The 14,481-nt window shown below is 39.8% G+C and overlaps 1 protein-coding gene across 1 annotated transcript; it reads left to right on the forward strand.

Moving 5' to 3' along the window:
- Nucleotides 1-1,846: 1,846 nt before the first annotated feature.
- anapc5 (anaphase promoting complex subunit 5) lies at nucleotides 1,847-13,888 on the forward strand. Its single transcript, XM_033619457.2, has 17 exons — nucleotides 1,847-2,388; nucleotides 2,473-2,552; nucleotides 2,818-2,927; nucleotides 3,040-3,283; nucleotides 3,532-3,598; nucleotides 3,748-3,849; nucleotides 3,944-4,134; nucleotides 4,242-4,323; nucleotides 4,455-4,547; nucleotides 8,120-8,301; nucleotides 8,577-8,712; nucleotides 8,889-8,963; nucleotides 10,975-11,096; nucleotides 11,189-11,296; nucleotides 11,538-11,685; nucleotides 12,656-12,818; nucleotides 12,922-13,888. Exons 1-17 carry the CDS (start codon nucleotides 2,191-2,193, stop codon nucleotides 13,140-13,142), a joined length of 2,322 nt encoding a protein of 773 aa, XP_033475348.1. The 5' UTR covers nucleotides 1,847-2,190; the 3' UTR covers nucleotides 13,143-13,888.
- Nucleotides 13,889-14,481: the final 593 nt, after the last annotated feature.

The following is a 14,481-nucleotide window of genomic DNA, read 5'->3' on the forward strand; positions in this document are numbered from 1 at the left end:
TTTAAATGACATCATGTAAATTTAAAACGAAACAAGCATCTAAATGCTTGCAATCTGCTTGGTACCCAATAAATGTCGCCTGTAGTTTTATGATTATTATCATTATTATTATTATTAGACTTATTAGTAGTATAATTATTATTATTTCTTTTTTTACCATTCTTTATTTAAACAACACAGTGTAAAAAAGACTCAGTATACAGTTCAGAGTATACAAACATAACAATAACAGAGAGCCAGGGGGATACCATACTGCACAAAGATATTGTAATATATACAGATGTCAAGTGTCTTAATAGCCTTTTTATTGGTTGACTCAAAGAGCAGTTTCATGTAGTGTTCAACATCCTTCAGGAAAACAACAACAACAAAAAAACAATGAGGTTCATTATGGCTTAACTTACATTTATGGATAAAGTACATTGCCAGAATCATTACCAAGTTAATTATAAAAAAAGTTTTGTTTTCATTTTTTGGGTACACCTGTTTGAGGAAACCAAACATCACATTTTACCATAATAATATAAAGTCTTCAAAGATATGGTCCATGATAAATCTGCAAAAGTCCGTCCAGAATTTCTTGGTGTGAGAACAACGCCAGAAAATGTCTAAATGTATGTTTAATACAGAAAGAGCAGTTTGTGTTTATGTCTTTTTTTGTATTTCTGCATGTAGTGATTGGCAGGGTAATATTTATGAATAATTTTGAGGGACATCTCCTTATCCTTATTCACAATTAGGTATTTATGAGGAAGCATCCAAACCTTCTTCCAATATCATTTACAAACTGATGCCAATATGCCACGACACATGGGATAGAGACAACATCTTGTTTAAATAGGGCACGTATGGCTCTATTATTATTAATTTTTATGTTCATGAGTTCATGGTGAGAAACAGATTTTTCCTACTGGGGAGTCAGCTGCACTGAGGAAAGGAGCCAGGGGAATACCATAGGCTATCATACACCCAGGAGATCTGGGTGTAGGTCTGATAACATTTCTAAGAAGCATTACAGTGCCTGTTGGAATGGCACTGAAAATATAGCGAATTCCTTAGAGGTTCCTAGAAAATGAAACGTAGATAAGAATTCCCTGTACATGAACAATAGGTCCTCCCCATTAGGCAACTGACTCACCAGCAGAACCTGATTCTGAACCCAACGAGAAAAGTCATTTTTTTCTTTAACAAAATGTCTCTATTATTCCATATAAGACACCTGTGTGGTGAAAGGTTTTGTTCATAGACTAAAGCCCAAGCTAGAAGGACCTGCTCATGAAAAAGATGAAATAGTTACAGCTGAAGATAAAATTCAGTCCACCAAAACGACAGAAGATGTATGAGGAATGAAGTTCCAGATTGAAATAGGATTTTTTAGGAAATGTTTAGCCCATTTAATTTTGAAACTATAATTAGGGGTTGTAAAATCCAGGAAATTAAGCCCTTCAGATTCATAATTATTCACAACATTTTTTTTTAATTTTTTTTTTTTAAATTCAATGTGAACAATTCTTCCAGATAAAAACTAAAAAGCATCTGGTCAACAGCTTTACTGATTTTATTGACCAAATGTAAAGAGAGAGCTGCATATGTGAGCCTGGATGTTCCTTCAGCCTTAGTGAGTAAGACTCTACCATTCAGCTATAAATCTCATTGTATGCAAGTATGTAACTTCTTCCTTTACAGAAACATTGCAAACACTGTGCACATTGCAATCCTCAACAGCCAAGAGCTTTGATATTCAAGCAAATGTCTTCAAGTCTTTGCGGTTGTTGTCCCAGGATGCTTGACACGTTTAAATAAAGTTTAATAGAAAAAGAAACACAGCCTCTTGATGACGTAGTATTCAGGGGACAGAAGGAGGGCGGTTTGAAAGCAAAGAGGCAACTTCTGTCAACATGTTCAAAATAAACCAAATTACCTGAGAAGATTGAAGTGAGCGTTCACTGTCAGTAAGATATCTTATCTACAACGTATCCGAGACCAGTATTTAATGTATTTTTGGCGTCTTCACGGTACGTGTAGCTGACGTTAAATAAACTTACGCTAGCTAATGTTAGCTCGCGGTTAGCTGTCGCTGGTGTTTTCCCGGCTGCTGGCTGTCTCTGATTTTACTTTCCGCTTAATGTTGACACAGTGTGCCTCAAAATAGTGTTGTTTCTTCGCCGAAGCTTAACACAACCTGTCAAAATGGCGAGCGTGCATGAAAGTTTGTATTTTAACCCCATGATGACGAACGGAGTGGTCCATGCTAACGTGTTCGGTATCAAAGACTGGGTGACTCCGTATAAAATCTCCGTCCTGGCGCTGCTGTACGACATGACTGCGTCCAAAATCTCGCTGCCAGAGAGAAGACGACTGAACAAACTCATACTACCCTTACAGCAGGTTAGTTTTATTCATGTAGTTATCTTGCATACTGCTGTGTTGTAGCAGGCGTGTCATAGTTGTGTCCTTTGTGTCATGTATCAGGGTCCAGACCTGACTCTTGGACAGTTCCTGAAGACTGTGGAGGAGTGCTGCCCCCAGACTGCGTATGCTGTCAAACTCAGGTATGCTGCTTCTGTTAGTCTGAACCTCTGTGACTTTATTTAATCATCCAGTCGCATGCAACACTGCTGCTCTGTTAGAAATCAATGTTATGGTTACTACTACTTTATTGCTGGTGCTTTCTCGGTCTCCTAAATTCAGAAAAACATTATTGTAACGTTGCATTTGGCCAAGACATCTAATAACCAAGGTTCAGACAATACAATAAAACAATAATGTTAAAATATTGGCATGTGTAGTGGCTGAGGCTGTTTTTTTTCTTCAAAGGCTGCATGAAATGGCAGACGGAGAGCTGAAAGACATGGAGTATTTCTTTTCCACTCTTCCCACTCCATTCACTGCTTTTGACTCTGAGGCTTATAAAACCAGTGTTGTGGGTGAGTAGTACACATGATTTGTCATCTATGAAAGTATGATTAGAAGTCTTGAATATCTGTGTTATTCTTATTAAGATGACTATGGTTAAGTTATATCTCCCTTGTTTTTTAGGTCTTTTTATGAGACACATGCTCCTGGCCTACAACAAGCTGTCTTTCAGTCAGGTCTACAAGCTGTACAAGTCCCTGCAGCACTACTACCACAGTCACTATGCCAAGCCCACGGATGGGCAGGTGGGTTTGCCAGCGCTGGTCGCTGACGACTCCGACATGGACCTCACCAGCACTGAGGATACTGTAGGGGACAGAATAGACAGAGAGGAGTTGGACACCCCACTGCATGAGTCAGAGCTTCGGTTAGTGATGCAAATTCCTGGATAAAATAATTTGATTTTCTGTAACATATTTTACTTTCAGGAAGTGTTTCAACCTGGACTTGAAAGTTTTCACGTTATGTTTTGGTTGTCTGCACCTACTACCTTGCGAAATGTATTCACTGTGTGTATGCCACAAGTTTAAACCATAACCCCCTACAGCTTGATGTTATTGCAACCAGGACGATTGTTAAAAGCAGATCTCATGTGTTATTTTGGCTCTTCTCTAGAAATGACAACACTCCAAGCAGAGGTCCACTGTCACAGAAACAAGCTGAATATTTTCTTGCAAGACAGGTCAGTGTTTAAAGCCAGACTCAAATGTTCAAACCAGCAGATCTGACACAATATTTTAAAAATGTCACCATCCACATCTTGTGTCAAACATAGATGTGCTGTTGTAGCACTTCAGGGCTCTTACAGTTTTTGAAAACCTCTTTCTGCAGGCCTATCTTCTGAAGAATGATGAGAATAAAGCTCTAAAGCCTGCTGCACTACAGGAAGAGCTCAACAACATGCTGAAGTTTAACCCAGATTTTGCTGAGGCGGTGAGCTCCGTCTACTTGACTTAACCTGCTATACTAACAAGTCTACAATGACGCCTTCTTCATTAGCTGTGATTTTTTTTTACTCTCTCCTCAGCATTATGTAAACTACCTGAACAACATGAGAGTCCAGGATATCTTCCTGTCTGCGCACAGTCTCTTGCATTATTTTGACCGCCTCATCTTGTCTGGAAATGAGGGAAAGAGTAACGGGGATGAAGGCTATGGCCGAAGTCTCCGCTACGCTGCTCTCAACCTGGCAAGCCTGCACTGTCGCTTCGGCCACTAGTGAGTACAAGAACTGGTGGAGTCTCAGTTGGTGACAGGTCCCTACAAAAAAAGTGTCTGTAAAAATGAAAAATGACTTAAAAAGCTGTTCTTTTCTTCTCCTTCAGTCAGCAGGCTGATCTGGCTCTACAGGAAGCTATCCGCATTGCCCAGGAGTCCAATGATCATGTGTGCTTGCAGCACTGTCTGGTAAAATACGTTTTCTACTGTTATTAGTATTTTACTTCATGTCACTGTTGTACCGTAATTGATGGCTAATAATGTTTGAATGTAATATGAGTGTGCCTTAGTTCTCCCTGTCTCTTTGTTTCCTACATCAGAGTTGGCTGTACACACTGGAACAGATGAAGGGATCTGACAGCACTGTGTTAACTGAGGATTCAGTGAAAATGGCTGCCCATTTCTGCCTGCCAGTGAGTGCAACATAAGCTCCTGAATAAGAATGCCTATATTAGAGTGGCTGTGTGTTTATTATTAGCATTATTTTTAAATTGCCTTGGCTCACATTTCACAACAGTTTTAAGTCTGCCAAACTCATAACACAGAATGCTTTAATCCTAATTTTGGCCTCAAAACCTCACATAGTAAACAAAATGAAAACACTCGTAACAAATTAGGAAATACACTGCACCACAAATTTACCAGGGCATCTCAGGATTATATATATTCATAACTAAATTTTAAACATTGTTGCATTTTAAAAAAGAAAAAGAAAAGGAAAAGATGTCCAACATTAATATTAATATTTTCACCAAAACAAGTCTGCAGTGGCAGTTTCCTTCCTGGAATACTTCACCCCCCCAAATGATCAGTTACTCACCCTATCTTATGTTGAATCCGTGAGAAAACCTTGTTATTCTGGCATGCCTCTGGTGAATGAAGAATCCAAAAATGGAGAAAATTCTTGTGATTTGAAGTGAAAGGGATTTATGTTTAACAACAACAGCAAAACTATAGCAGAACATCCGTTTCCAGCTTTCCCATAACTCGTGCAGTATAATCCGAGTCTCATTTATTCAGTCACATGCTCAGTACCTCCCAAACACATGCATTTTTGCAAAACCATTACTATTTAAAACTAAACTGAAAGTAAAACATATCTATGCTCTCTTATAAGCCAGACTCCATTGACAAAAGGAATAATTTTTCCCTTCACTGAACAAAGGAGTTGCTGTTCTACTGCTGCCTCGATTAGTTAGTTTGTTTGTGATATTGTGTGACTTTCGTGTTTTAAAGAGCTCATTCACATTCAGCAAAGTCACACAATAACACAGACATACTACTGATCAAGGCAGTGATAGACCAGCAGCTCCCATGTTCAGCAAGGTAAAATTACTGTTTTTGTCAATGGAGTCTGGCTTAGATGGAGTCAATGGAGTCTATGCTTAGAGAGCATAGATGAGTGTCAGTATTAGTTCAGTTCCCTGTTGGAAACATCTGTCTGTTTGGAAAGTACCGAGCAAACAACTTGATAAATGAGACTTGGATTATACTGCAGCAGTTATGAGAGTTGGTAAACGTTTGTTGTTTTCATAGTTTTGTTGTTGTTAAATGCAGCCCCCCTTGTACTTCAATTCATCAAATCATTGCAATCATAGAAAACTGTTTTGAGAGCATATTTCTTGAACTGCAATCAAAAATCAAGTTTGTAAGTAAAAACGTATCATCATCATTTTGCTTGTAAATCAGTACTTTTTGCTTGCAAGTTAAAAAGTTTTGCTTGCGAGTTAAAAACTTTTGCTTGCGAGTTAAAAACTTTTGCTTGCAGATCAGTACTCTTTGCTTGCGAGTTAAAGTTTTTGCTTGCAAGTTCAACTGCACTTAATGGGCGGGGCCTACGCTGATGGATGAGAGAAGAGTTTCTATTGGTGGGTTTGACGTGGCTCCATACATACAGAGCGGGCTACACCCACGATTCCCTCTCTCCCACTGCAAACGTTCGACAGTCAGCATTACTGCTACACCCCGGAATGGTAGTGACTGTTACACCGTCGAATAGTTCTTCCCTGGCTAAACAAAAGCAATCTACATGCACCAGTTTAAATAAAACATTCTTGCTATTATTAGGAACTACGCTAGCATTAGTGACGGTTGCATCCACTCATATGCAGTTACCTCACGTTACAGTTCAAACAATATGACAAAGCACAGTACAAACCATATCAACAAGTCATCTATTAAGGGTACACTACTGATAAAATCTGAAGGTGCTTAGGTGACATTTACCCATCTGAAAGAATAAATGAAAACAAACTGTGGTTTTGCTGGTCTTCAGTAGCTTTACTCTAGGTGTATCTGCCAACTGAAGAACCAACTGTTTATATACTCAGATTTGCTCTCGTGCCTTTACTCAAATCAGTTCTGCTTTAAATTGAATGGGGGGTATTTGTATGGTATCTGTAGATACAAAATCAATATCATATGCATACAATAATGTCACAATTGAGTGGGCATCGCCACCTACTGCTTTGACGTGTATTACATCACTTGGTAACGGGTTTTGCAGTTTCGTGTGGATATCATATTTTTTTTTATCACACCACTCGTGTAGAAGAATTTTTTTGGGAAACTGGAGGCCGAAAAACTTCGGTTTCAGAATTGAACTACAGAACTCCCACATTGCTTTGCAAGCATACTAGGCTGATGAGTAGAATTTAAGAAACAGGCTAAATGACATGATGTTGCACACTCTTGTACAGTAGGTGGCGGTATGCACCTTTGAATTGTTTGCAATCCGCCAACTGAGAGAAGAAGAAAAAAAAATGCTTTGCAAGCTGTCATTCCGATTGAGACTGGCCAATAGAGACGTGTCTTACAGCTTTCAGTTTAGGCCCCGCCCACCAGCTTCAACTTTGTATTCGCAAGGCTTTTTGACTTGCAAACAAAAAAGGAATGACTCGCAAACAAAACTTTTGTATTTGCATTTTTTAATCAATCATTTTTTTTACTTGCAATAAAACATTTTTTGATTGCAATATTGATACTTTTGCTCTCAAATCTTTTTTTGATTGCAAAACCTACTCTGTTTGATTGAATAATAAAGAAACAGCTCCATAGAAGTGAAGTATTCCTTTAAGATTATACAAATAGTAATGACGTAAAAAGCGCAATTAAAGTACAAGTCAGTATTTGAAATAATGTAGGGTAAGAAAGACTTTTAAAACCTTAATTTTGTTCACTGAATATACCATATCACTGCAAGTATAGACAGTGAGTCAAGAGTCTAAGTTTTTTACAACAGTAAATCTAACACTTCACAATGTGCTCTATTGTAGCAAACAATTATCTCAACATTTTGACAGTAATCAATAAGGAAATAAATTGCATTTATTTTTCCTCTTAGTTACCAGGCATGTTGCAATTCCCGTCTGGAGAGTTAAAAAAAACAACAAACAAACAAAACAAAAAAAACGGAAATGCCTGAAAATACCTGATGCATTGATTCAGTGAAGTGTACAAATAGTAATAAGCATTATCTTAATATGAGGCCACTGCTTTTTGAGGTCTAATCATGAGATTTATTGTTTTTTATTTTGTTCGTAAGGACCGCATTTTCTGTTTAAAGGTGAGAAATTAACAATTCAGTATTTGAATTTGGATCTTTGCATGAGGAGTTTTGCACATTGAAACGCTGTTGTAAAAACAGAGTGAAAGCAATCATGAAATACTGTAACAGATGTTCTTGGTGTCATTATACAGCATGTACAGCTGTCACACAGTAGGCATTAGATTAACATGTTAGCTGCAATTTAGTACCTCTCATTAGAAATTGTGTCTTTAATTTTGTCTTGAACTGTTCCCTTCATAAAATAACATACAGGAATACAAAGAAAACTTAAAAGGATTGGATATTAAAACACATACATTAAAACAACATATAATTCATCATTCACCAGTCCCTGTACATGGCTTACTGTGATTTCTTCATATTTTATCTTTGGCATGTGTTATTCACCACGCTGACTGATTATCCTCCCTGCTGCAGTACTTGGCATCTCTGGGCATTCAGTCTTTGGTCCAGCAGGGGGCGACACAGGGTAAGACAGCCCACAAACTGATGGATGCACTTAAGGACACGGACATCCTGCACTGGAAACACAGTCTGTCGGAGCTGATAGAGATCAGCCTGGCTCAGACTACGTCCATATGGAGGATGTACGGCAAGAGGTCAGTCTCTTCTGCTCGCCACCCTGACACACAGTTGTCAGTTGTGTTCACTGTCACTGACAGTGGACTTCACTCACATTAAATCAACTCTGTAAAACATGGTGAAAATGTCTCATGTTCTTTTGCATGCATTGACATTTTGGACATCTAATGTACAAGGCAAACTTGTCATGAGCATAAATATAAAAACCACAAGTTCAGGTGTAAAAATACATGATTCAGAGGTGTCTGCATGACCAGCACTTTTTCTCCTTATGTGCCTGTGTCCCGTGCAGCACCATGGCTCTGCAGCAGGCCCAGCTGCTTCTCAACATGAGCAGTCTGGAGCCAGTCAACTTTGGGGTCCAGCAGAACAATACAGAGGCGTTCGCTGTGGCTCTGTGCCACCTGGCCGAGCTGCACGCTGAGCAGGTAACACATTTGATTTGATCCCGTCTGTCTGCTTTCTCCCCCGCTGCTGCATATCCATTAGTCAGTAGACCCAGCATTGCGGGAACGTAATAAAAATTGATCAGGTCCTCTCTCCAGCTCCTGGGCAGAGTTCAGCACTTAACACTTTGTCCCCCGTATGGTTGGCTCTGTTGCAGGGCCTGTACTGTGCAGTTTCAGAGATTCTCCAGCATCTGAGAGAACAGTTTCCTCCTCACACACAGCATGCCAAGGTCAGTGTTGCCATGTAATTTCAGGAGAAACTGCTACAGGCAGGTGTTTTTGTTGCTAAAAGTTGCTAAATGATGTTTTGATTTCATTGCATGATGATGTCACTGCGTACAGCTGTGTCATTATGTAATGACATTGTCATGAATACTCAATGACATTACTTAAATTAACTGGCCATCTTAGTGAAAAATATTATTTGAAATTTGTTTTTGTTCTTTTTTATGATCAGATATTTTATTTTTAAACACAAAACAAGATATAGGGTTTTTTATTCATATTTTTCTTGTTACATATTAAAACCTACAATAAAACCACATAATAACAACTGACATAGTTGACCGTATATGTGTATATGTAGCTAGCTAACATTATAACAATAAGAACAACAGGGCATTATACCAGTGACGTGTATAATTATTAAACAATTACAGCTATCAGCTCAAACAAGGTGAATTATATTCTGAACAATTATGGTTATCTGCAGTATATTGGAATAAATGTGTGCATTTAAACGATTTTCAGAGGTTGCAAAAAGTTTTCAAATGAAATTTAATAGTAGCTAAATTTGTTCTTAGGTGTGTTTTAGGGGGAAAAAAAGTTGCTAAATCTAGCAACAAAATTGCTAATATCAAGCATCCCTGGCCATGGTGTGCTCTGTCAATCATACTGTATAATGCAGTGCTGCCACACAAAGGCAGAGAGCATTAACTGCAGAAAGGGAAGCTAAGAGATAAGAGTTTGAAATTTTTGGGCAGTATTCACCAAAATATGTGTATTTACGCATCCTCGTTCATTTTAACGAATTTGATTACACTCCACGGTTCACAGGGATTAAATATATTTGCATTTTAGTGGTGGCGTTAAAAATTATGTTAAAATCGATATAATGACTTAAATCACAACTTAAGTATATTTAACTATGTGAGCTAAAGGTAGCTAAATCACACTAAATCACATCAGTTTCACTCTAGCCAAAAACTTAGGTGGCAGTTGCTGCTACTAAGCTAAGCTAAAGTCGTTAACAGGAGTTTAGCTGGGGATTTTTTTCCTTTATGATTGGATTTAGTGACTTCCTTGTTTAGCTATGTAGAATAACAAACTAAATACTGTTACTACTTAAGTTCTAGCCTTGGCTGGTAGATCAGCTAGCTTTCACTTGATACAGCTGTCTTGCTTTAGTTGATATTTGACTGTCTCTCTGTGGCTGACAGGCCAGTAGGTGCCACAGCAGCTTCTAAGTTATCAACCTAGAGAATAGTTATTGCAATTACGATTGGTTTTTAGCTTTTGTTTTGTAGTAATTTCTATTTTTACTTGCTTTTCTCACATGAATTACATCAGAGTGTCCGCGGGATCTTAAAAAGTATTAAAAGTTGATCAATCAAATGTCGGAAAATTAAGGGCCTTAAAAAGTATTTAAAAAGTCTTAATCGCGAAATATTAAATTTTCTTGGCTTTCAAGCTTTGACAAAAAGTATCCATGGCTGTATAATTTATTTTCCTATTACAAACAACAATGTGTAGGCACACTCGGACTGCCACTCGAGGCCGTGCGCGTACCTGTGTGACATCACGCGACGGCGCACATCCAGGCGCCAAACAGAGGAGCAAAAGACAATAAAAAATCCATCTTATCTTATCTGAGTTCTGCTGTATTTTTGTGCTCCATAGATTTAATTGCAGACTACAACTGTTTAGTAAGTTAAAGATGCGTTGCTGCTAACAACAGCTTGAAGTGGCGATGAGGTCTTAAGGTTTTTTTGGACGGTCTTAAAAAAGTCTTAAAAAGGTATTGAAATTAACCTCAGGATTCCTGCATATACCTTGTACATATTTCTGTAGCATAATATTTTAGTGTAGTAAAATGGAAAAAAGTAGCCAAGAAGTCTAGTTATTGTAAGTTCTTGCATTTTTGTCTTGTAGTGCTGAGGGGGAGATTTTCCTGCTTTATTTTCTGATGTATGGTATGATATACAAAATAATGTTCATTGCTTTTTTGTTTACCTACTTCAGCTCTGGATGCTGTGCGATCTAAAAATCCAGTTTGACAGATATATGAATAAAGGGAAATACCATTTGGCAGAGCCGCTAGTCACAGCAATCTCTGCTTTAAACCAAACAGAAGGTCTCTACAGGTAACATAAAGATACATATCGTCAGTTCTAATCTTAACCATCTCATATATGTGTTATTTGTGTCGGCGTTATAACCATGTGTTTGCTCACAGGAAAGCTCAAGTTCTGAAGGCTCTCAACCGGAGCACTGAGGCTTACAGCATCTTACAGCGGCTGCAGGCGCACTGTGAGAAGACTAAATGTACGGAGGTGGTCATCAAGTATGTAGACACTTCTGTTATATCTTAATAATGCATTTTCAGATGCCACAATTACTTGTTTCCTGGAGTGCAGAGGGGAGTGAACACGCCTTACTTAGCGTACCTTATTTTTGTATTTGTGGAATTGAAATGACTCAGCTATTTTAGGGCTACCATGAATATTTAATGTATGACGTCTGGGGATCAGTCTGAGCTACACTTTTTTCTTGTCTGCATCACTGCCTGTTTATTTCTCATACAGAGTTATGCTTTCTACCGCTGAACTCCACTGGGAGTCGTCTGGCTTCTCCACAGCTCTTCCTCTCCTCCTGCAGGCCTTGGCTCTAGCTAGACAGCACCACCTACAGTCCCTGGCCTCAGAGACTATCCTTCACCTGGCCTTCACTCAGGTTAGCCACAACAGGAGAACAGACTTCACTCAAACACTGTTACAGCTCCTGCACATGCAAAACACCAAAGCCCTTTATTCCAGTATCACTGATGTATATGCAAAATAAAAGCAGCACAACCCACATGATTTCTTTATTATCTCCCTGCCAGCTGTTAGCCTGGGGGAATCGTGCATTTGGCATGTGCATGCGAATGTGTGTATCCATCTGTCCATCGGTAATCTTGAATACTACTGGACCAATCAGCCTGATATCTTGTGTGCACATTTATGACTCTATGCTCAAGGACCTCCTGTGGTTGCAGTAAGTCACAGTTTTTGACTGTTTTTCACCGTCATTGACTGCTGGCTCCTCACCACTCCTAGCCGACCAGTAGGAACCGCAAGTTTTCCGGAAATTGGCCTGGCTAAAAGCAACAAGCCTTATCGTCTGACATTTTGGCCTCGTCATTACTCAAAAACTGACATCCATAGAAAAGTTTGGTCTCATTTTGAACAGGAGCATTTGCAGATTAACCCCAAAGCCGGTAAGTTATGTGTGATATGAGCTCGATAAATCCCTATATTTGTTATCTTTGCCACCATCTTGACTGTAAGGGAGCTGGGAGGCACAACTCCTCAGTGCCCAGCTGTGCCGCATTCCGGCTGCCATGGCTGCACGATGCCTTTTTGTTTTGCCTGCCACACCGTGTCATACCACACTGGGAGCGTTTCAGATGTGGACTGTTTTGCCTCCCCGACTTTCTAGACTTACAGGTTTTGTCAGTTTGGTCATTAGTCATTGATAGTTGTTCATTGACCATAAGTAAGTAAGCAGCCTGCATAGTTAAATTGTTTCTTTTTTGTGGAAGATATGTGTGAAGCATCCATGTTTCCACAGTAATGGATGTAAACTATAAGCGCAGCTTCACTAGTTCTCGGAGGCATACAACTTCCGAGCGGTAATTCTAGTTTTTCTCTCCTCTCTGCAGCTGATGTTGGGAGTTCCTGAGCGTGCTATAAGTGTTCTGCATGAAGCCATTGAGCCTGTCCTGGCCCACGGATCAGTCATGGACAAGGGCCGAGCCCTGCTGCTGACGGCCCGCTGTCAGATGGCGGTGGCTGGGTTCAAGCCAAACGGACAAGGGCAAGCAGGTAACAGCCTTGGCCCCTTCTGCCTCATACTCATCCCTATCTCACTGTGTTGTGTGGCTGCACAGCCTTTATTCACACACCGCTGTTTATTGTCTCCTTGCAGATTTGCATTTGGCAGCTTTGGCTGTTGACACACTAAATGAGGCAGCAGCCTATTTCTCCAAGCTGAACTGTAAGGAGCGGCTGCGGGATGTCCACTACCTGCAGGCTCTGCTCCACCGCTCGCTGGGACAAACCTCACAGTGCAACAAAAGTGCCATGCTCTTCCGACTGCTGGACCAAGAGCTGCAATCACCAGCACCACCGGTCTCCATGCGACTGTAACTACTTCCTTTCCAACAACAAACTGTAGTTATTTTGGCCACTGAAAAAGACACAACACCTCCTCAAACTGCTGAGTTGAGTCACTGCTGCTCACCACTAGATGGTGATGAAGATCTGTCCTGCTCTGTCAGCGCTAAAGCCTTTTATTTGTAAATATTTGGGCAATTGTGAAACTCTTTGCACGCAATGCCTGGGTAATTATTAAAGAGGACCGTGTCAGTAGTGATAAAGAAGGCTGAGTTACCGGTAGACCAAGAATAGATCGGTTGTTATCACTTACGGTCAGATACTGATTTGAATGATGGCCTGATGATAAACATCACGTGTTATTTACACAGCAACAGTCCAGGTTTGTCAGAAAGACATAACATGACTTCCTGTGGTAGAAATGTCAAAAGTTTATCAGGAGCTGTCACAGCCGCGCAGATTTACCCACCGCTTTTTGATGAATGAGGGTAATATCACAGTTAGCTACAAGATGAATGTGTTCCAGTGGCCTGGATGATTCATATTTTGCCAGAAGAATACAGATGAAGCTGGAATCCAGAGGAGGAAATCGTGATCACATTTATAATGTAATAGACCCACGATGGCATGACGCCAGATACTGTATCTGTATTCCACTTACGTCTAACATGATTTGTGAGAACGATTTTTGGCTGATAACATTACATTTAGGTGTCCTGACGGGCCTGTAATCCATTACTCACTGCATTCTTTCAAGAAAATAAACGACTTGTTTCATCTTCTTTAGTTTTCGTTCAGTCTGACAAGTATGAGAATAATTATAAGGGTAATGTATCTGCAGTCGGAATATCTCTGCATTACAGTTAAGTTATGGTTTCAGCAGTATTTAAAGTTGGCCACAGCTTGATATCTCAGGTTGAGATTGTTATGTTTCTCCTTGTGCACAAGCACTTGTAAGGTGGGGTGTGTGATTGGAGCCCTCAGGACTTGTTGACAGGAATTTTTTTTCCTCTCTGACTCGTTTGCCATCTGTGCCGGCCCCCTGAAAGTTCCTGTTGATGAGTTAAAGTGCAGTGTTTGGCTTCATGTTGCTTACTGCATACACTGATAGATCACAGTGGTGCGTGGTAAAAGCAGTCATGTCTTCTATGTAAATATCTTGCAGAATTGTGCGACACACCGTGCCTCACAAGTGAGGCCTTTTCGCTGTTGCTTGTTTTGATGTTACTTCAGGCAAGAGGCCAGATGGTGCCTGTAGTTACATGTACAGCTACCAATGCATGGAGTATGTGGGCTAGTTCACGGGGTCAGTTAAGGTTGAACTAATGCTCTTGAGGACACACTATAAAAGGAGTGTGTGTTAACATAGTGC

Source organism: Epinephelus lanceolatus, chromosome 9, assembly GCF_041903045.1.
Source record: "Epinephelus lanceolatus isolate andai-2023 chromosome 9, ASM4190304v1, whole genome shotgun sequence".
In the NCBI taxonomy this organism is placed as follows: Eukaryota; Metazoa; Chordata; class Actinopteri; order Perciformes; family Serranidae; genus Epinephelus; species Epinephelus lanceolatus.